Source organism: Pyrgilauda ruficollis, unplaced genomic scaffold (genome assembly GCF_017590135.1).
Source record: "Pyrgilauda ruficollis isolate IOZ18807 unplaced genomic scaffold, ASM1759013v1 scaffold59, whole genome shotgun sequence".
In the NCBI taxonomy this organism is placed as follows: domain Eukaryota; kingdom Metazoa; phylum Chordata; class Aves; order Passeriformes; family Passeridae; genus Pyrgilauda; species Pyrgilauda ruficollis.
In genome coordinates this window covers 814,183-837,031 of record NW_024527599.1, presented here as the reverse complement: position 1 = coordinate 837,031, position 22,849 = coordinate 814,183, and the positions used below count along the sequence as shown (strand labels likewise).

Here is a 22,849-nt window from a genome sequence, read left to right as displayed (position 1 = left end):
GAATGAGCATGGTCTGAATCCGGGGCCAGGGCTTGGGAGCTCAGCTGTCCCTGCAAACAGGCAGCCCTGGGATGTGACAGCTCTGCCAGGAGCAGCAGCAGTGCTGGCACTCCAAGGGGAGCCAGAGCTCCTCAGCCAGGGCAGCTCTCTGCATCCCAGCACACACCGTGACCATCCCAACAGGAACATTTTTCCCTGACTCATTCACCCCTCTCTGGCTGTTGCCTCTGTAACAATCATGCTGAACTTTGCTTTTCACTTTCTGCACTTGCAAGTCCATTTTCAGTGGGAGGACAACAAGCTCACTTAATTTTGGCTGGGGGGACAAAATTATCTTATTTGAGACAAAAAATAATCTTGTTTCTGTGTTCTGAGGCAGCTCTGAGGGAAAGGCATGCCACAACCACAAAACACATCCAAGCAAATTAGGGGTCTGTCTCTGTGAGTGAAAAGTAACACTCTCCCTTTATCATCTCACATCCAGACACTGTGTAAGGACAAACCTGCACAAGCAGAGATACAATCTGGACCTGCGAGCAGAGAGGAACATCCCAGGCATGTAAATCGAGGTCCTATAGACGCAGTGTATAGCTGAGATGATCCATCTCCCTTCAAGGGCTGCGAGCCCGCTCAGCGGAGCGGGGCTGGGCCGGTGCTCGAGTGCCATCTGCTGCTCCCTGCCCGCCGCCGGGGCTGCTCCCTCCGAGCAGCATCCCGGGGCTGTTCCCTCCGCGCAGCATCCCGGGGAGCATCCCGGGGCTGCTCCCTCCGTGCAGCATCCCGGAGAGCATCCCGGGCTGCTCCTTCTGAGCAGCATCCCGGGGCTGTTCCCTCCGTGCAGCATCCCGGGCTGCTCCCTCTGAGCATCATCCCGGGCTGCTCCTTCTGAGCAGCATCCCGGGGCTGCTCCCTCCGTGCAGCATCCCGAGCCTGCTGCTCTCCTGGGGAGGGGACGGATGGGCACGGCTGTGGCTGTGGAGGGGACAGGGCAGAGACATAAAAGCAAACCAACTTTGCTCCACTACGACTCTTTGCTCACCATGTGCGGTGTCTTTCTGTCCCCAGGCAGGGCTGGGCACCTGCAGCAGTTCACTCTGCCACCCTTCACTCACCCTGTCCTGCATGTGACACACTGGCTTGTGCCACAGAAAAGCAGCTGTGTCACTGTCCCATAGCAGAATTAGAGCTACAGGCTTGACAGGGCAGCCAAACGTTTCTTCCTGCTCTGACAAAACAACTTTTGCAGTGATGAAAAAGTGTCTCCCTTAGAGCTGGGTTCCCCTGAATCCCTCCTGAGCATCCCCCTGCCCTGGGGCCAGGAAAACTGGGGAGAATGGGAGGCTGGAGCAGCTGGATGCCCCAGCAGCCACCCTGGGAGATCGTGGAGCAGCCAGGGAACATCCCTGCACCCGGCAGAGCTCAGGGGATGTGACAAGCAGGAGATGCTCATGCTGCCACTCGTGGCTGCCAACAAGAATGGTACTTGAGGGCCAGAGAAGTGCTTCAGGTGCACTTGGAGAGCAACAGACAACACACAGCAGAGAAACCCAGACCCACGGGTTACTGTGAGAGTGCTGCTATCCAGAAATGAGGGCACCTCACTTGAAACAGCATGAAATGTCTCTTCAGCGTTCTTGAATCCAAACTGCAGAGTCAGGGCACAAAAAAAGAGTTACATCCCCCAGGCAACACGCAGGGTTTTGAAGCTGGGACATGAAGTGCACAGAGTCCCTCTGATCCCTCTCCCAGGGGAAGGTTAAAACCTTGGTGAAGTGACAGCTACAGCACAACTCCCATTGTCTTCTCCTGCTTTCCACGAGGATTGAGAATGTTGTAAGAAACATCCAAACCTGCTTTCAGACACCAGTACCATGCACGTGCTGGGCATGTGCAGCAGCTTTACAGCCTTGATTCAGCAAAAGGAGGAAAGCTTCCAGCACACGTTCAGTCAGCAAGGCTCTGCAGGGCTACAAAGGCTGCAGGGCTCAGGGGCTGTGGGGAAGTCAGCACCTCCTGCTCCACCCTACAGAGCAAAGCTCAGCAGCTTCAGCCTGAGGCAGGGCAGGAGGAGGCTGCAAGCTCGGGGGCTCTGTGGCCAAGCCACAGCAGGGCCATTACTCACCTGCCTGGGCACTGGGATGACAGATGAGCTGGGGAGGCTTTCAGGCAATTTAGAAAAGAAACAGGAAGCACTTTTCCCACTCACACGTAATTAAGTTGTGGGACATACTGCCACGGGGAGCTGTGAAGGTCAGGAGGACAAATGGCCTCAAATGCCCCTGCAGTAACTCAGGGGGAAGCTCCCCTGGGAAGCACAGGCTGTGAGAGGCACCAGGCTCACAGTGCTGGGAGCTGGGACCCAGCAGGGTCAGGGCAAAACTGCTCTGACATTTCCCCTGGCAAAGAGCCCCACGTCTCTCCTCCAGCAGCCATCCTCACCCCTGGCACCCAATGAAGCCAGAATTTTTCCTCTATCATTGTTGGTTTGGTTTTTTTTTAACAGGGTGGGAAAGGAAGCAGAGGTGACTGAAGCCGAAACACAGCCCCTGAGGCAATGAACTAAAGGCAAGACACGTTTTCTAATTTTTGCTCAGCAGCCTCCTACATGCCAGCTTCCCAGGGACAGCCCCAAGGTGGGACCCCATGGATCTGTGTGATGCAGGAGAATGGAAGAGATAATACAGCTTGCACCTCATTTTCCTTTCTTTTTATGAAAAAAACCCTCTGCCAGTGAAGCACCAGGGGTGTGCTGAGCCAGGCTCCAGGCTGCACCTGTGGCTGAGCTGCCCCTTGTGTCAGACAGGGGCTCCCTTCCTCTCCATCTGCTCCAGAAACTCTGCCCTCCTCCCTTCCCGAGGAGCCTTGAACCCCCAGTGCCAAAGGGAAAGCAGCTCCAGGCCCTGCCAGAGGAGCAGCCCTGGCACTGCAGAGGAGCTGCCAGGAAGGGGCTGCTTGCCCAGGGATGAGTTCCTGATCCTCCACCCCGGGCAGGAGGACAAGGGCCAGCAGCCACGAGGAGGCCTCCAAGGAAGCACTTCTCATCCATGGAAAGAGCCTGGAGAGGGGATCTGGGCATGCAGGGGCTGCTTGGCAGGGAGTGCTGGAGTGTGCCACGCAGCCCAGGGAAGCTCTCCAGGAGGTTACAAAGGAGGCATCTCCCGAGACCTCATTCATTTCACCCTTAATAAAATTACCACTTTCCAAAGGGAAAAGCCCCTTTGAAGGGCTTCAGTGAAAGCACCCCATGGGACAGCTCAGCTCCATGGGCCTGTGCTCAGCCTCAGGCCTGAGCCAAGGATTACAGAGCTGCTCAGGGGGCACTGATGGATTTATGAGCAGCACAGCCTGCTCCAAACCCAGCACAGCCTCGTCCCTGAGGTCTGACAGAGCACTAAGCACCACTGCCACAACCTCCCCTGGGCCTTTTCCAAGTAGTCCATATTCAACTACACCCTTCCCCAGCTCAGCAAATCCACTCACTTTTATCCATAATACAAAACAAAACTCAAACCTAAAACAGCCCCCCGCATTTATGTTCCTGTATAGGCTGAGAGTTGTGATTTCAAAGAAGAAAGAGCTGTGTATCTGTTACCTGCCAACACCTCCTTATTTCAGTTCCTCTCCCCCTGCAATGTTCTATTTTACTGCAGTTTAAAAACCAGGCAGCTCTCAACACAAATAGGAACAGGATGTTCTTGCACAGTGCAGAGCCAGAGGAAAACACGGAGCTGGCGCTGGCAGAGCTCCCCACCCCGTTGTAGATTCCTGACTCTGACACCTCTCAAAGAAGGGAAAACACCAACATTCAGACAAGCCACACTTTGCCATGAACAATAAGCAGTGACACATCCAGCCCATGGGTGCAGAGCAGGAGCCCAGGGCTGCTCTAATGGAGGCAGGAAAGGAAGGCTCTTAAGTCATCACAGTTTCACTAAGACAGCTTAAAATTCGAGCTTTAATTGAAATGGAAAGAGACATTCCAAAAGGATATATTTTTTGTAGATCTGAGTTACCCAATTTAGTTTTCCTTGGATGTTACTGCAAACATGAACATTAAATCAAAGCATTGACCAGGACAGAACTCCAAGAAAGGATACAACCATTCCCTAGCAGAGGGGATTGGGCTGAAGGCTGGTGTAGGCCACTGTCCAAATGTGTGCTGCCCTGGCGTGTCAGCTCACAGGATGTGAGCACATCCTTGAACCACCTGAAGCAGCTTCTGAGGACTGACTACATCAACAATTTCTGGCAAGTGTCTTCTCTGCCAGCAATAAATCCCAGCTCAATCCCTAGCTAAAATGATACACATTAGAGGGCATGTCTTTAAGAGCATTAAGTCAGCTTAAATTACTTGAGCAAAATTTTAAATACGTAATAGAAATCTAAAAAGGAGCAACAAAAAAATTGAGAGAGAACACCACTGCAAGAGTAATGCCAAGTTGTTACTTTTTTTTTTTTTTTAAACAGATCTGTACAGCAACATAGCAAAGGATGCAGCGATCACAATTTCAACCAGACAGCAACCTAAGGGGACACTAATCCTCATACAGCAGAGCTGAAACACTCCCAACATTCAGATGCTCCAAATAATTTGGCTACCCTAATGCACTCCATACCAGTTCTACCTATATAGGACATTTTGGTGTGAAAAAGTTTCTGTAAAGTTCCCTTTGTTTCCAGTGTTTTTCTTGTACAAAATATTACAATGATTTTTTTAATATATATTTACAGACTTGCACGGCTAGAAAAATATAAACTACAATTGGGCTTGGCAAGCAGTTTCTTTTCTTTAAATACATGACATTTCAGAGCAAAACTTGTAGTGGTAACATCCTGCACTCCAAGCCCCTGCAGGGAGAGCAGATCAAGCCTAAAATCCATGATTGCAGTGAGACACAGGAACACAACTCCTCCACCTCCTGGCGCAAGGAAGACACAAGATGGATGCTGTTTGTGCAGGTTACTGGCACAATACAGAAAAATCCATAACTGAACATTAAATTCCTTAATAACATTCATTAATTTCATAGGCAGGGCCTGTTAAAAAGAGGACAACTGATGTAACTTTTGGGAAAAGCAGACACTGAGTTCGTGGGGCAGACACAGCCAGAACCAAAGTGTGGTCACCGTTTCGGGGTGAGGCCTTTGCCTCCTGCCACCCCAAAGGCTTTTAGATCTTTCCCATTTAAATTTTGAGCAGAGGCCAGGGAGGACTTTTTGCTTTAAAGCTACAGTATCTGTCATTATGGCTTTGAACACCCCCTTCCAGGAGATGAGGTATCTGTTCTAGTGAAATGGTAACAGTTGAGCAAAACGTGTTTCAATGGACCACAAAACTCCGCAGGCAGGTGTCAAGGGTCTCCTCGGGGGAAGTTGCCAAACCGAATTGTAACAGTGCAAAACAAGATTTTGTCTTTTGTTTTTTCTCTGCAGAAAGAGTAGTCAAAGGCATCTAGGACATTGCTAGTAGTCGAGCCACCGAGCAAACCCTCTTTCCACCAGAGTCCTGTTTATTGACACCACCTAAAGGGAGGGGGAAAAAACCCAAAGAGTAGATAAGTGAACAGGCCACAGCAGCAAACATTGGTTCTGAAAATTCCTAATCAACAATAAAAGGTTTCTGATTGAGGAGTTTTCAGCATATACATCAATATACCCACCTCATCTCCCATCAAGTTCCACAGCTGTATCAGTGGCAGTCCTGTGACACTGTCATAATTTGTGACCTGGAAACAGAAAAACATGAGTGTGCAGCAATTCTGGTCCCAATTCACTTACATACAGCTACAGCCACCACCAGAAGCACTTCAGAAGAGGTGAGCAGCTCTGGACTGCAAGCAGGTGCTGCCTGCAAGTCTCTGGGACACCACCAATGTCCCAGTGCTGCCTCTGGCCAGCTGGAGCCAGACCCCACATGTCTGTGGGGTAAAAACAGTGAGGACTGGCAAAGCAGTGCAGACCCAGGGACCCAGTGCAGATCAGGCCCTGCTGTGCTCTGTAAACACTTCCCTTCCCCTGCCTGCATCAGGAACAAGAGGGAATGCTCATCCCTTCCCAGTCCCAAGCAATGCTGATGGAAGCTCCCAGCCCCAGCACCTCCCAGGAGGCAGGCTCTGGCTTTGGGTTTTATCAACAGAGTGCAGGGCAGAGGACAGCAGCAAGACTTCTCCAGACAGGGGCTGTACCTGTGCCACGAGGACAGCACCTCTGGTCATCTCACTGACAGCGGCGTCGGCTTCCGGGGAAAAGTGATCCTCATCTGTGGGAAAAGGAGAGCAGAGCACACAAATGAGGGCCTTCACACACTTTACAGGCCAGAAAGGACTATTGAGCTAAGATTCTCTGCCCTCCTACAGACAGATCCCTCACAACCAGCTGATCCCATCCCTGGAGCTGTTGGCTCTGCAGGGAAAGGACGAAGAACTTCCTACAGCCACCAGCCACAATCATGTAAACACAAGCAGCTGATGAATCAGGAGGCTTTAAAGACAGCAAAGCACATTTCTGCAGCACCTTGGAGCTGCCATTGCTGTTTTGATCCTCAATAAACTAAGCTCAGGTCCCTCAGGGCTTTGCTGACCCTGCACAGAGGGCACCCCTGGCACTGGGAACCTGAAGGGTCTGCACCACAGGTACCCAGCACCTGAGCAGAGCCAAGGACAGAAAAAAGCAAACCAAAGTGTTTCTAGGCAGTCACTGACATTCTCCCAGTGCTCGCAGGCTTGGCGTTTGAACACAGAACTCTACAAATCAGTCATTTCAGGAGGAAAATGTCAGGTATTTGTGTGCAGATTAAAAACTAAGTTTGCATTTACAGCAGCTCTGTGACAGAAGAATTAGAGCAGTTACAGCTACTGCACCTACACCCTGCCAGTCCTGCCAGCTTGCTGCTTAGGACAGTAATTCATTGTCTCCTCCAAGCAGGAAAAAGCCTGGACATTTATCATCTTTCCCCTGGATTCTGACAGGTTATGCCATGCTAGCACATTTAGAAGAATACAATACAATTTTTCCAATCCTTCCTCTTGTCACATCAGAGGCTGCACTGGCAATAGGAGGTAGAAGGTTTAGACAGAATCATGGCCTGGACACATCTGGCATCCATGGAAACCTGCAGGAGAAGGGCCAACAGTACACCAAGAGCTCCATTTACCTGGAAGTGGCACCACATTGTCAAGTAAAACTTCTGCTCCTTGGAAAGGTAGTGTTAAAAAATCAGACCTTAAAGAAAAGAGGATCAGAGTAAGAACAGGGCTTTAAATCACTCCTACATTCTTCAATGTGACATTGATTAATCAAATTGCTCTTACAGGAATTCAGTTTTAAATTAATGACAGTCAAACAAAAAAAAAAAAAAAAATCAGACAATTCTCCCAGCAATCTAAGAGCAGCAATAAATTGTCTGATTAACATGCCAAGCTGGATCAGGCTCTAAGCAAAACCCACCTCCACCAGGGAGGCTGTGCTGCCTGTCTCCCAGCTCTGGGGCACAATCAAATATTTAATGGGCTTGTGTAAGAAACCCCTGATCCAACACAGCTGTCCCAGAGAGTGGGGCTGGAGCATAGAGAATTGGGAGCTTATTCCTGGCTCATCAATCAATTACACTTCAAGGCTTCCTGAAGGCTTCCTCTTCCTCAGCTTCCACACTGAAGTGGCAGAAGCTGCCATTTCCTCTCCCCTCCCTTCAAAAAAGCCTTGCAGGATCTTGCTGTGCTCCCAAGAACCCACAATCATTGCTGAGCTGAACCCTTCCATCATTTCCCACTTCAGCTGTGGAAAAACCTTTAAGAATTCAAACTGTACAGACTCCTCTGATTGGGATTTGAGCCAGACATTGCCTCAGGCCATGGGAGAGGATCTACAGACCTGATTTGCCTGAGTGTGTCAACCTTCACTTTATCATATCCTCCATAGTCCACGTATTTGAGCTCCACTTCATCGGTCTCCTCGAAGTAGCTGATGACTTGAGCCCGGAGCCATGCCCCATCCAGGCCTGGAGCTGCACAGATAATACCAACTGCAAAACACCAGAGTGCAGAGAAGAAAGGCTCAGGATAAGTGGATTTCCAAAATTCAGCACTTCAGGCATGAGCAGTGCTGCTCATTTATCTGTGGAGAACCAACAGCATTTCTTAGGCTGCTTCCATCTTCCCCCAACATCCCCCAGAGCCCCAGCACACCAGGCCTGCAGCTGAGACACAGGACTGCTGGCTTTTACTCTCAGCTGTCTGCCACAACCAAGTTGCCCTGCCCAGGTACCCAGTTCCCTTCCTGTCTCCACATAGGAATACTCAGCCTCTTTCCATGGGATGCACCTTCCACAGCAGTGCAGACACCGTGACAGACACGGACACAGTGACTCTATGAAGGTGTGGGAGCAACTCCACACTTTGCCAGCAAAAATATCCCAGATGCCAGGTTGATTGGAAATAAGCTGAGACAGGCTTGATCTCACTCTGAATTTCAACATGCAGCTATGTGGCTTGGGAGGCACTCCAGGGATGAGCAGGGTAAGGGAGAGCAGAGCAACATCTGTACTCTGGCAGCAGCTTAAAGATGAGATGACACGTGAGCTATCACATCCTCATCCACTGGGAACTTCCCACGCCTGACTCGAGGACAACAGGTTTGCACAGGAGCCCAGAACTTTCTCAACAGAAGAATGTGTGAGCATCCATGACTTGCCTTCTACCGGCGTGGGCAGGGTTGGAATTTCGGGCTGAGAGTAGCAGGCGAACATCTGCTGGTCGAGGCTGCGCAGCACGTGGAACGTGGGGTGCGTGTGCTGCTGCAGGAACATGTGCCCTGCATCCACCTGGTGTGCCACCACCACCTCCACAGTGACTCCATCGGGGAGGAACAGCTGCCACGGGGAGGAAAAACTGCCATGAGTGTTGCTGGCAATGCAAGCTCCAGCCCCAGCCCAGCCAGAGCCGGGACTCACCCAGGCGGACACGAGCAGGGAGTGAAGCGGCAGCGGCATCGGCGGAGGGAGGGTGTAGATGTTGGTGAGACACAGCTCTTTGAACTTCTTGCCAATCAGGCTCAGGACTTTCTCCACTTGATGCGAGGTCCCTGCAAGACAAAAATCCCATGGGAATTCTCTAGCATGGGTATGCTGAGAACACCTCCAGTCCTGTCACTTGAAGAAGTACAACTGCCACAATCATCCTGCACTGCCTCAGCAGTGTAAGTTTCAACAGGTTGCCCAGAGGAGTTTTGAAAAGCACTGGACTCAGAAGCCACTAAACCCATTTAAATTCCTTGCTCACCTAATTAAGTCCCCCAAGATACAGGTTAGACCATGAATAGAGACACATTCCACTCACCTTCGATGTGACACACTTGGGAGTCACGGAAATAAGGTAGTGTTGAGACATAGATCTTGGCACCAGACGCTTGTCTCAGGTAGCTCATAAACCTCCCCTGTTTGCCAATCAAGCGGCCAACTAATTCCTTCAGGAAAGGGACAAGAAAGCAACAGTCAGGAAGAGAAACACAGATCAAACATCGCTGTTCTCTCTGGCTTACACCACCCACATTCTCAAGCAGGATAAATACAAGGCAGTGCTGGACCAGTGCAGAGTTCAGGGGTCTGGGATGAGTTCAGACCAGTAAACACAGCTCATTTTGATAATCCCCTGCTCTTAACACCTGTGTACCCTCAAAGCCTCCTGGATGCTTTCAAAGCATTGCACTTCCAGGCTGGATGGAAGATAATAGGGAATAACAAGTTCAACAAGGACCATTCCCCTGGGTGTTGCCCTGGAGTGCTGCTTGTTTACAGTTGTGCACTGGTTCTTCACTCCTGTGAGTCCTAACAGGAGCAGAATGCTTCAGTCATCCTGGACTGGCTGCTGATCTCCCTGGGATGGCACAGAGCCAGCAGCAGACTGGGAGGACCAGGAGGTGGCTGTGCAGGGCAGGGCAGGATGGTGAGCAGGCCAGCAGCTGGTTACCTTTGGGACCTCGATTTCCCAGATAACGAAGTCTGGCTTGCTGGATCCTCCTTCCAGCTTCGCGTTCTGGCGAGCCACTGTCTTCCTCATGGCACTGCCACTGTCCACAAAATCCACACTATTTACATCTGAACCTACAAGACAGGCACAAGCATTCAGACAGCCACCAAGACTCACACTTACACTCCCACCCCAAAGGGAAGGACTGCAGAGTGACCCCAGGGCCAGGTGTGCCCACTATGAGGCATGGCAGGGGGCTGCCTTTTGCCCAGATTTGCCCTATATTTGAAGAAACAAGGTGCAAGAGCTGAAGTGTATTTTGCTCCCAAACCATCAGACGATACCAGGAACACTTCTGCCTGGGAAAGGGATAAATTCTAACAGCCTCCTCCTGACCAGATCTCAGACATAGCCAGTGTCACACAAGCTTGGTCCTTCCCCATTAACAAGCAGCAGCATGAAGATCCTCACTTGCTCACAAGTATTCAGACCATCCAGTGAGACCAAAGAGAAAAATGAACCCAAGAGCTGCTTCACATTTGCCACATCTTAACGGGTAACAGAGCACAGAGGCTGAGAAAGGCCAAGGGTGCAGCTGTTGGCATCGGCTTTGTAGGCAAAGGGAAGATTTAAGACTCACAGCCTGGACATGAAGGTCAGCTGGGTGACCTGTTGTCCAACACTGCCACCTTCTCAGCTTTACCTGCTGTATTCCCCTCTCCCCACCTGTGTCTCAGTGCCACCAGGCTCTACAATGCACTCCTGGACCTTCTTGTCACACCAGCACTCACAACAAGGCAACACCTTCTCCTGCTGGCTTACTCTCACTAGTGAAAACATTCTGTGGGTTCAATCCTTCATCGCTGGCAAACTCAACCCCCATGTCTTGCAACAAGCAGTGTTCCAACTGCTTTGTAGCAATTACAAGAGACATCCCCTGTCATTAAGGGCTGTTGGCACCACAGGGTCCTACAAAGGATTTTAACATCCATCCCCAAGGTCACACAGGCTAATGTTTGCTCAGACAGCTTTGCATGTACTGTGCCAGGCACACATCATCCAGCATCTACAAGGGAAAAGCAGCACAGACAGATGGGGGAACTCCATGAATATTGCTCCCTGTTGGGATTTCTTGGCATGCACCTGCCCCTCCAAACAAAAAGGCTTCAGGGTAATTGCTCTGCAACCAGCTGGTTCATCATAGCTCTGCTCTGGCTCCTCCAGCAGCACCTCAGAACCTGCCTCACCTTCCTGTCAGCAGCAGCCCATAAACAGGGGTAAGCACCCAGGGGGTCCTAGAGGCCACCAGAAACCATGGTATGAGGTCTCACACCTGCAAGGTGCTCCCCAGCAATGCTTGTTCACGATGTTTTTTGCAGGAGGATTTTCCAGTCCCTTACCTTCTGAGTGATCTCCATCTGTCCCTGGAGCACTGCTACACTCCTGACTCAGCTCTGGCCCGTCCTCTTTCAGGATCCCATTGCTGTAGGGCACTGTGCTGCCCTCGGGCAGCCCCGGAGCAGAGGGGGTCTCCCCTGGTACCAAGCTCTGCTCAGCAGACGTGTCTGGGGCTGAGGATGTGCTCAGTGAGTCCGAGTGCTGGTCTGATGTGACAGACAGCACCGTGCTCTGCAGGGGCTCCTCTACGCTCGTCCCACCTCCGGGTGTGTGTGTGCCATACCCAGAGTCCTCCATGGACAAAGGTGACTTTTCCAGAGAGTTCTCCACGTGAGTCCGACCAACTCCTTGGGACTCCCTGCACACCCAGCTCTTCACCTGACAGTCCTCTGTGCTCCCCTGAACAGGGCTGGCCCAACAGCCGTGCGATGAACAATCTGTCACACCCTGAGCGTGCTCCTCTGCACCGCTCCCCGCAGACACACTCTCATCAGGTGCTGTGGCTCCCTCCACAGGCACCTGAGCAGAGGCAGCAACACTCTCCGTGCCCAGAGCAGCCTCAGCTCGGCTGGCAGTGGCCTGGCAGAGCCGAGGGGATGCATCGCCTGCAGAACCCGACAGCACTTCCTCAGTTGCTGCCAAAATGACCTTGGAAATTATCTGTATTGCTACTTGCTCAATTTTCTCAACTTCCTTGTCCAAACTCACTCCTCCAATCTTCTCTCTTTCCAACTCGTCTCCTGTTGGCTGTGTGTCCTTCTGACACACTGGTATAGTACCAGTGACTGACTCGGACATCTCTTCTTCCCTGGACTGCTTTGGACAGGTAGACTCCAAATTCCCTGGTAACACACTCACTGCGGAATCCTCGTGACCTGATACAACTTCAGCTTCATTGAGAAAGGCTTGTGGGGCACTGGCTTCTTTCTCCAATCCCAAGCAACAGGCTGTCACAGAGCCAGCATCCGACTGCACAATTCCTGGCATCTGCTTTTCCTTAGGGGGTTTAAACGAAGACTCATCCGACTGCTCTGTGTTGCTGGTGTCCTCCGTGACTCCCAAAGGCTCCTGTGTCAGAGGTGGCTGCTGGCCTTGGTTTGCCCCTGAGCCTTGCCCCAGCGTGTGGCTCAGCACCACGCTCTGGTCACACTCTGTGCTCGCAGAGAGCAGAGGGATCGAGGCACGAGCAGGGACACCGCTTCCCTCTCGAGATCCTGCCGATGATTCCAGCTGTTCACTGTCGTCCTCGTGGCCAGCTGCCGTGGCCAACAGGGCTGGGAGGTCCCGTGAGAGATCTGGCCTCTCGTGAGCTGGGTGCAGGAGAGAGGGCGTCGTCGGCAGCAGGGAGGTGGGGGCTGGCTTCTCCAGGCACTCCTCTGACAAAAGAGGCAGTCTTCGAGGGACACATGCTTCTGGTTTGGGACGTGAATCACCCTCTGGTACTTCCTCCTGCTTCTCCCTTGCAATGGCTATTGCTTGTTTGTTGCAATAGCCCGAGTGCTTTTTTCTCCAGGAATAGATCCACCAGCAGCCAAGAAGTGCCAGCACTCCAGGAATGGCATACGGGACGAAATTGCGGAAGCGTAAAGCCATCTTCCAGAGCTTCAGCAGTTACACCTAGGAGAAACAGAAATCATGTTAAAATAGTCCCAGGGAAGGTGACAGGAAGGCTGAGGTCCCATAAGTGCCTTGAGGTATTGCTATTAGCATGGTCAGGCTTGTTTTCCAGCTGCTCCAAAAATTCATCTCTCTGTTCTACCAGCACATCACAGAACAAGTTCCTTACCCAAGATCAGGGATATCTGGACATGTCTCATCATTGTACTCAATGATTTCACCCCTCCTCACCTCTGCACTTAATTCTCCCTTGCTTCCTCTGGCTCACACCTCTGCAGGTCAGTCCTGCCCCCAGCATGGCAGGTTCCTCCAGCACCAAGCTGGGCTCACAGCCCAGCTGGACCACAGCATTCCATGGCACAGGCTTGGCACACAGCTCTCCCCTGGAAAGGCAGCACCCCATTCCCGAGGGCTCTGGACTCTGACAACACACACTTCTACAAAGCCTTAGGAATGCAGCTCCAAAGTTTATTCTACATCCAAACTCCCTACGCTGACAGCTGCCACTCCCCTGACTTAAAAGCTGACAGCTCTCCCTTTTCCTCTGCAAGGCCTGTACCTCTTTCCCACCTGGACACCCAGTCGTGCTCCTTCACTGGCAAGCCTCACCTGAGTCACACAAGGCAGGGCTGCCATGCCTTCCCTTTTCCTTAAGGAATGTCTGCAACTGGAATGCAAAGCTAAACTGTTACCACATCCCAAACAGCCTTGCTGCAAAGCACTTACAGTTTATATTTTCACTGCACAGGAATTAAAGCAAAACACCACGTGTCTGAGGGTGCTTACACAGACAGGCTTTAATCCAAACAGCCCTCAAGACTCTTGCCAGCAAGGAACAAAAATAAAGATTGTTTTCAGGAGATAGCAAAATCTTAGAAATGGGAGCCACCCACTGGAAAAGAGCATTATCTGGTTCCTCTTTAGAAGCATAATATTTCTATGACAAGAGAGGACAACCAAGGCAGTTTGCCCTAGTGTGTCTCAACCAAAAAACCCCTTCTGTTATCAGGACTAACACCCCAGCCACAGCTCCCAGTGCAACACTCCTTCAGGCCACAATCTCCACAAGGAGCTGATGACGTTCTAGCTGAGGGACAAAACCATGCCTCCCTCGGGCTCAGTCCCAATGTCAGAGCCTCAGATAATTTCATATTCACCCCAGATTTCTCACCTCCTCCAGCCACACTCTCCATTCCACAGGAGCATCCACACAACTTCATCCACACTAGCTCAGACTCTGCCTTGCTTCTTGCAGGGCCCAGACACTGAGGCACACAAATGAAGGAATGAGTGGCAAAGGCAGGGACTAGAAAATTGCTTGTTCAACCCCAAATTAAAGGTCAGCTGCAGACACGATTTAAGTTCAGTAATATTCCCAGTACATCACAAATAAGGCATTTATGTTGTTCTACACAAAGACTTGCGTGTTCATCGGACATTTGTATCTGATTAAATAAACTAAGTAACTAAGAAGTAACTAAATCCCAGTTACTCCCAGCTGGTTGTGTGCAGTCAGGGAGCAGGGTTCACTGCTGAGGGTGAATCCTGTTAATGGCAACATCTGGGATCTCAGATTAAAAACCAACAAACCTATGCAATACTGTGGCTGTTCTGTGTTTGGAAGCTGGCAAGTGGAAAGGGTGAAGCCTGTACATTCCCAAGACAAAAGGTTCCCCATTATGCTGCCCAGAACAATGGCACATTGTGAGCTGTGAGTGCTCATCTGCTGCATGCCCAAGTTGTTGTAATTAATGCAGAACTACCCTACAAGCTGTCTCTCAGGCATACTACAAACCCAAATTAAAGTAGCTCACATAAGTCCATTCCCAGCAAGCATTCCCAATTAAACAGACAGCCCTATTATTATCTGATTCCCTACTAAGTTGCACCAACTGTCCAAACCACAGTCCCACACAGCTCTGCAGCACAGGGAGACAGTCGCAGGATGCCCCAGAGGGACAAGCTTGTCTTAAAGTCTGGCAGACAAAACAGTTCTGTGAGTCATTCTGAACACTATCATCATTTAGGATAGAGATCTTCACTCCTCTGTGATACCTGGATGAGCGGGGACTGCTGGATTATCTGACGGCTCCTTGCAATGCTCATTTGATTTCATGTTTTTGATTTATTATTTAAGCCAGAGCTGCATCACTACCAGAATCATGTTAAATGGGAATTCCACATCCTCCCATCAGTTAGAGCAGGCTGAGAGGCAGTGGCTCTGCACGAGATGCCAGCAGACATCCCAGAGTGCTGGGTTGGCCGGGGAACAGCTCAACACCAACAAACATCTCACGCAGAGCTGGCAGGAAGGCTCTGGCAGATCTTGCCTTGCTGGTCACAGCCTGGCTGCACGTGATGCCTGAGGACAGTGGATCAAACCTGCCCATCCCAAGGGTTGTGACACTGCTCCTCCCCCAGGAGAGCTCCCAAAGCCCACAGCCACTTCCCAACCTGTCCCAGAGCAACCAAGCCATCTCCCCGCTGCCGATCTGACAGCCAGCTGGGGACTCCAGTGGCAATGGGATCATTTTAACACATTGGGGGAGGAAAGCCTGGGATTTTCCTGCCAGCAGCAGGACAGAAAATGGCAGCTTGTCAAATCACATGCCCTCAAGCACTGCCAAGTGGGAGGGAGCCCGGCCCAGCAGGGCCTGCACTCTCCCTCTCCGGGCAGGAGGAGCCAGCTGGGAAATGCAGCAGCTCCAGAGGCTTTGGACAGGAGAGGAGCAGCCTGCAGGAACCAGAGCCCCCAGAAAATGCTGTATCTCCAGCACCATTCCCAAGAGGCAGGGCCCCAACAGTCCTGCACCATAAATAGTGCAGAGCTCACACACTGTATGCGCTCACCCCAGCACCAGCCACTTCCACTTCCCTCTGGCACGCCGGGAATCCGGCCTAAATGTCACACCTATCATGGGGCTGGAGAGCTGCAGCTAGGGCATGAGACCTCCAACCTGCAAAATAATTCCCACAACACGTCAGGATGGGATCAAGGCACCAAGGGGAGAGTAGGGGTCAGTCAGCTCTCCAAGTCTGTGTCCTGACTTGATTTATGGAAAACTGCTAGGAAAGAGCAAGGAGATGAAGGCAAGAAAGAATGCACACATTACCTACCTGAGAAAAAAGCCAAGGACAGCCAATTTACTCTACTCGTTTACATTAGGGTCCCAGAGCAGTTCTAAGCCACCTTGTTTCCTGGCCAGGACACAGAGCCCTCAGCACTCACAGCCTTATAAGGTCAGAAATGTTCGCAGCACGAGGTTCCCGGGGACGCCAGATAATTCATTCTCCAGGTCCGAGAGGAGTTCAGCAAGCACTTGCTCAGAATTTCAGGGTTTTCTACACACAAGGAGCTCTGTTCTGAAGGCGAGCTGGTTCGAGTCTCCACCAGGAGAGAGGCCAGGATGACTCCCAAGTGACTGAGCCCCCATGCTCTGCAGGGATGTACCTCAGCCGGTCCTGGCTCCTCCGCTTCCCTCTGCCCCTGCACTTGAGAGGTTTCCAAACTCTGAAAGCTGTGGAAATCAAGGCTGGAATTAAAGCCCGTCCTAAAGGATCACAGAGCAAATTGGAAATGCAGCTTCAACAGCAAGGCCAGGATGCCTCCTGACAAACCCTGTAGTTAGTGAAGCAGCACTTGGGAAATAAATACTATCTGGGTGAAAGAGAACTGGACAGGCTGGCATGGCTCAAACTAAACGGGACCACGTGGGCTCTTAAATTTTTCCATGCTAAAAATAACTGGTAGCACATGCTCTGCCTTATAGGAGGCATAAGAACAGGAGTTAACAAAAACCTAAGGAACTGGGGGCCCTACTGTTAAGATTAAAATAAGAAAAATTGCTGCACTGAAACAGACGTAAGGACTTACATAACCCACCCTTGGCATGAGGCATATCTTCATCGAAAGCTGAACTGGCACGTGGCACTGCATTATCTAACTGCAGCTTCTTTGTGCTTCATACAAGATGAAGGAGGCAGAATGTCCACAGCAGAGGGACCTCCTGCCAGGTCCTGCTGCAGCACGTGCTCCCAGCTGCTCCAGCTGCAGAGCACAGGGGGTTTTCTCCCATGCAGGTCAGCAGCAGCCCTGGGCCTGAGCTTACAGGAGAGAGCTGGGAAGCCACAGCAGCCTGCCAGCCCTTGCATCACACTCTCTGGATCACCAGGGTGTCACACTTGGCCACCAGATTCCACAGCCTCCCCAGTCCTCTGGGCAGCCAGCCTGGAGTACCCCCACCAAACCCAACACCAGCCAGTGCCAGGAGCTCAGACAGCGTGACTCAGGAGCATCAAACACCCAGAGACAGGTAGGAGCCAGGCCAGCAAGATCTCAAGCTGGGTGGCACTTATTTTAAAAGAAGCCAACAGGGAAGTCTCTCTGTACTTAAGTAATTAAAGGCAAGTGCTGTGCAGCAATTTCTGCTTCAAACAGTAGCACTGAAAGACTAGAACAGCAAGAGATACCCCTTAAGCAACACCACCTTTTCACAGCCCAGTAAACACAGGCTATGAGCCCAAGAAACAGGCTCCTCTCTAAATGAAAGCCACCAGTGAAGCCACTCTACAACCTTAGAATATTTAAGAACCAGCAGTCTCCTATTTGCAAAAGGATAAATTGCGACTTAAGTAAAAGGCTGAAAAAGCTGGTTGATGTAGAATTAAACTAGTGCTCTGGAACAAGAAACACCATTAACACCAGGCTGTCTTTTATCTCTGAGATAAAAACTGCTTTCAGTGTAATCAGCATCAGTGCTGCTCCTACAAGAGCTCAGTCCCCCCTTGCAGCTGGAGTTGCCACACTGATTGTTGGTTCTGTGTGTCTTCTCCAACTCAGCAGCCCAGCCCTGGCCCAGCACAGCTCCTGCAGCAGCCTTTGGACCAGTGCAGGACTCAGAACAGTTCCTATTTATTGCCACACTCAGAGCTTTACAATAAAAGGATCAGTTGGGCCAACCTGTAGGGTTTTTTTAATAGATGTTTTGGAAATTAAGAAGCTCACAAGGACACAAACACCAACCCCCAGCAACCCTCAGCACTGCTCTCATGGACTCAGGCAGGGCCTTAAGTGCTCCTGCTCTGCAGGAATGAACAGTTTCTAAGTAACATTAACCCTATCAGGTTATTGAGCTGCATACTGCTCTTGATATCTTATTACCTCCCTGCTCCAGTTGTTTCATTATTTATAGTTTCCTCACCAAAGTTAGCGTCTCCCTGTGAATCCTCTCAGCACTGCTCTCATGGACCCAGGCAGGGCCTTGAGTGCTCCTGCTCTGCAGGAATGAACAGTTTCTAAGTAACATTAACCCTATCAGGTTATTGAGCTCCGTACTGCTCTTGATATCTTATTACCTCCCTGCTCCAGTTGTTTCATTATTTATAGTTTCCTCACCAAAGTTAGCGTCTCCCTGTGAATCCTCTACTGCAGAGGGAGGCAAGAGAGCTTTTTCTCCATTCTCCCAGAAAAGTCTTTCAGATACTTCAGCAAGCTTCAAAAACTGCTTCTGCACCACTTTACCTGTACCCCCACAGTACAGGTAAAGCAGCTGTTATTATCCTTATAACCTACCAACACATTACAAAAGCCTGGATTTGGGAAAAGTTTTATCTTTCATTCGCTCTGCATTTTCACTCAGGCTGGAGAACACAACAGATTATTTTCCAGAGTTTCAGAATAAACACATCCAATAATCAGCCTTTTGTGTTTGCTTCTACATAAGGAAGCCAATGCAGCCCTTGCTATGGGTAACACAGTGTAGTGGCCACTACATGTATAGCTTATAAATGAAGATTTAAAAGCAGCCACCTGAGTCAGATGCTTGGCATCTCTATCAATTTCCACAAAACAGAGACTAAACTAACCAAGGGCTTCCAATATACTCTGCACAGGAGACAAAAAACAAGCTTGAATTTTCAAGGAGACAGAACGGGGAGGTTTTCAGCAAACACACTGATAGGGCTGCAAGAGCCAGGAGCCAAGAGCAGCAAAGACCAAACAGGTCCCCAGGTATCTGGGGAGCAGCAGCAGCCCTGCTCACGGGATGTTTGCTGGGCACAGCTACGAGACCTTGACAAACAGCTTCCCAAAACAAGAGCTGGACTAGGCTTAGGCAAAAAAGCAAAAAGCACTGGAGTCTGGCTGGGAGCCTTGTGGCTCCCAACCAGACTCCAGTGCTTCTTGCTTTTCTGCTTGGCCTGAGGAGCAATTGCAGAAGCACTCAGAGAGGAAGGATAGCAAACTCAGTGAGGAGAATGCCCTGTATTCACCTGAGCTGGGAGGGACAGCAAAGGCTTCACTGAGAGCCACTCATGTGAATGAGCAGGAAGACACTTGTGTGCATGAACAAGGGCTACGAGGAGTGGCACAGCACACGCCAACCTGACCAGAGAGATCCCAAAGTTCCCAATTCCCAGGTTCATCCTCAAGCAAAGCTAAGGCCTCTGATACCAGAGGCACATGAAAATCATGAACTTTTGCCAGGAACTGCTGCTATTTATACCAGAGTCAAAAATCAGCCACAGCACATGGCAAGTTTCTCATCCTCAGTGCCAGGTGGCAGCAGAGGTCAAAAGCAACCCCGAGCAGGACAGATCTGCAGCAGTGATTTGTTTGCTCAAGAATGATTTTAAACGGACTTTTATGAAATAATCATCTCTGCCAGTAGTAATGCACAGGACCCAAAAATCCAGTTACATTCCAGCTGACAAAATGCAGGACCAGAATCCACACAGTGGACAATAAAAAAAATTGTACAGTGAACCAGCTGAAGACAGAACACTTGAAAAAGCAGTTTGGGACATGCAAATATCTCCCCTTCTAGCAATCCCCATGAGGAACAAATGCAACAGCTTCAATTTCCAGGAAATATTAAATACCTGATTAATAAAATAGCTTTTTCTGAATATCTGAGCATGGCTGCCTGAAGTTAATAATCACTTCATGAAGTCTAACCAACCATTTGCATTAAGAGCTCCACAGAAGCACTGCAGTTAGAAATCAGGATTTTAAAAAGGCTAATCATCAGATCTGAAACATGAAACAATTATAAGTAATTAACGCTGCAATTAATGCTTTTTATTAGCTCTAGATGTTGCTAGGAGCAACTGGGATACCAGCCCCAATCCTATTACAGGCTCTCTGGACGCTAGAAATACCTTAAATCATTTTTCACATGAGTTAAGTGCACATGAACAAGGAGAGGCACAGATAAGTGGGCTATGTTGCTTTAAAAGCATTATGCTCTTCAGATAACTGCTCCTGCAGAAGTGCACTTGCTCTCCAATCCCCCTGCAGCCAGCCTGCAATGTTTTCAAAGTGAAGAGAGAGTCTCAGCCATCACAAATCAAACTGCTGCTGGCTCTGAGAGCTTTGGCTGCGCTCCTGCAGCAAACTCCTGTCACAGTTAACTCCACAGGCAATCTGCACCTTTGGGAACAGACAAATCGTGGTGGAGCCGAGCTGCAGGTCCTGTCACCTCACACCCTGGGCAGTGAGGGAATTCCTCTTCCCTCATTTCAGGCACTGTGGAGTGTCTAGGTTAAAGTCAAGGCTTCCTAGGCAGTCCATAATTTTCAGTATTAGTATCTCAAAGCACCTCCAGCATTCTTTAAGAAGGAGTCTGGTTCCTAACCAGATAGGACGAGGATAGGATAGGTTTCTAAACCAAGGCTGAATAAGGGGAGCACTCCCAAGTACAAAACAGCTACTAACACACAAGTGAGCTCCTGCAGTGCCATCCACACAGACCCTGCAGCCCCAAGGTATCATTAGTTTCATGTCCCAGAGCAAACAGCCTGTTGCAGAAGACACTGCTACAATTGCAGTGGGAGGCTGACCTGCATAAACCCCAGGAGAGCTTTTAAAAGTCCTTCAAGAGCTCAATGAAACACTTAAGCAGAAGCTGAAGGACTGTCAGGTGAGCAAGACCAGGGCAGGAATCAATGCATGAACGGATCCCAGTGGATTTCATCCTACTTCAAGCACTGCTCAAGCTCTACAGGCTTCTCCCTCCTCACTTACTTGAGAGCTGTCATTTCCTCCAGTGCAGCACGAGCAAGCACACCAGGGAATGGAGAAGGAGAGACACACAGTGAGGCTGTGCTGCCCTTTTCCAGAATCACAGCTGCATGGGCACCACTAGCTGACAGGTACAGCGGTGCCTGCACGGTCCCTCTCCCCTTACACAAGCAGCTCGCTGAAGAATGGGGAGGTTAAACGACCCGAGGTGTGTCACACATTACAGCAGAGGAGCCAGCTGTGCTCAGCGGCTCTGGCAGCCCTCACCCAGCGCTCCCCAGGAGAGCCCGGTCCCGGGGAGCTGGGCTGCGCTCCCCGCTCCACGTGCTGGGCCCGGCGATCATTCACAGCCACGCCAGCGCTGCGCCTCCCGCGGCAACCAGCAATTCCTTCCACCTGAGACAAAGTCCACAGGGCCCATAACGCTGGGCAGGTGCAGCACAACCCTGGCAACGCAGCAAGGCCCGACTTCTGCCACCCCACAGCCCATGACTTTCCCCAACAGGTGGGCTCCAGCCAAATGCAGCTTTTGGTGCCGTTTCCTGCTGTTATGGATAACATCCATGAAGAGGAGGCCCTTGCTGAGATGCCCATCCATTCTGTGGTCATTGCCTCATGGAATTACTGGACTGGCCAGGCACAGATCAAGTTGCCCATTTCTGGAGCAGCAGTAACTTAGATCTCCCTTGCTTCAGTCAGGGGGAAGAAGAAAAAGAGAGAGCAAACAACAAGGATTCTCCCAGGAAAGCAAGACTACATCATCACTTCCTCAGCAGCAGTATCATTTAATTCCTTTGCTCCCACCTGTATTCCATGCTGGCTTACAAACAAAAGGAGTCACTACAGCACATCAGAAGTTTTGCAAATAACACTTTTCACGGCCATTACCATAACACAGGCAAGGCTCGCCAGACCAGACAGCACAAGGTGCCTTCATCTTCACTGCGCCTCCGCACCGCCCGAGCCATCTCCCGCCCTCACGGCGGGCGGGCAGCGCTCCCCTCAGAACGGGCGAACCGCCCCGGCCGCTGCCGCCAGGGACCCGAACCCAGAGCGGCCCCGCAGGGCCCAGCGCGGTCACTCACCGCCCGGGACCCCGGGAGCGGGAGCGGCGGGGGAGCACCCTCAGCGCGCCCCGCAGCGCCGCCGCTGACAGCCGCGGCCGCGGGCCCCGCTACTCCGCCAGCGGGCGGGCGGCGGCCCAAGGCGGTACTTACGGATGTTCCGGCGCGGCGGCGGAGCCCGGAGCGGTGCCGGGCCCGGTCCGGAGCGGTGCCGGTGCCGCCCCACGTGCCCCGGCCGGGCCGCCCGGCTCGGACATGCAGCGACACCGCCCCGCCCCGCCCCGCCCCTCTCGCGAGAGCGCGGCGGCCCGCGAGACTCCCCCCCGCGCGCGCAGCCCCGCCCCGTGCCCTGAGGGAGCGGAGCCGCGGCGGCGCCGGCGTCGTTCCTGCGGCCGGGGTCGTTCCGCGAACGGGGTCGTTCCTGCGGCCGCTGCGGGACGGGCCCGGCCGGGATCGTTCCTGTGGCCGCGGCTCGGGGACAGTCCGGGCGCGCCGCCTTCCTCCCCTCGTCCCTCTCCCGCCGCAGCCGCGGGACGGGTGCGCACAGGCCCTGTGGGGCCGCCGAGGCCCAGCCCGGCCCACTCCCGCCATGTCCCTCATCCCGGGCCTCTCCCGGCCCCTGCCCTGATGAGGGTTTGTTTCCCTTGGCCCCCGGGGGCCCGGCCCTGGGGTGCCCCGTTCGGGCCTTGGGCACCTCCGCGAGTCGCTGGGAATGGCTCCTGCCGCTGCTGCCCGAGGCCGCTACAGCATCCTCCGCCTGCCCGGCTCTGTGTTCTGCCGGGACCTTG

At 51.7% G+C, this 22,849-nt stretch overlaps 1 protein-coding gene across 3 annotated transcripts; it reads right to left on the bottom strand.

The window, feature by feature from the left end:
• Positions 1 to 3,936: 3,936 nt before the first annotated feature.
• Positions 3,937 to 22,343, bottom strand: AKAP1 (A-kinase anchoring protein 1). Of its 3 annotated transcripts, none has more exons than XM_041482538.1 (12): positions 22,215 to 22,342; positions 16,095 to 16,495; positions 11,363 to 12,977; positions 9,963 to 10,096; positions 9,333 to 9,459; positions 8,948 to 9,078; positions 8,689 to 8,866; positions 7,870 to 8,020; positions 7,154 to 7,221; positions 6,186 to 6,259; positions 5,661 to 5,726; positions 3,937 to 5,523 (listed from the first exon to the last, which is right to left on the bottom strand). In XM_041482538.1, exons 3-12 carry the CDS (start codon positions 12,951 to 12,953, stop codon positions 5,464 to 5,466), a joined length of 2,580 nt encoding a protein of 859 aa, XP_041338472.1. In that variant the 5' UTR covers positions 12,954 to 12,977; positions 16,095 to 16,495; positions 22,215 to 22,342; the 3' UTR covers positions 3,937 to 5,463. The 3 variants fall into 3 exon arrangements, with proteins under 3 accessions (XP_041338472.1, XP_041338474.1, XP_041338473.1); XM_041482540.1 differs by lacking the exon at positions 22,215 to 22,342 and adding an exon at positions 15,828 to 15,934 and having other exon boundaries at positions 16,095 to 16,622; XM_041482539.1 differs by lacking the exon at positions 16,095 to 16,495 and having other exon boundaries at positions 22,215 to 22,343.
• Between the last annotated feature and the right edge of the window lie 506 nt (positions 22,344 to 22,849).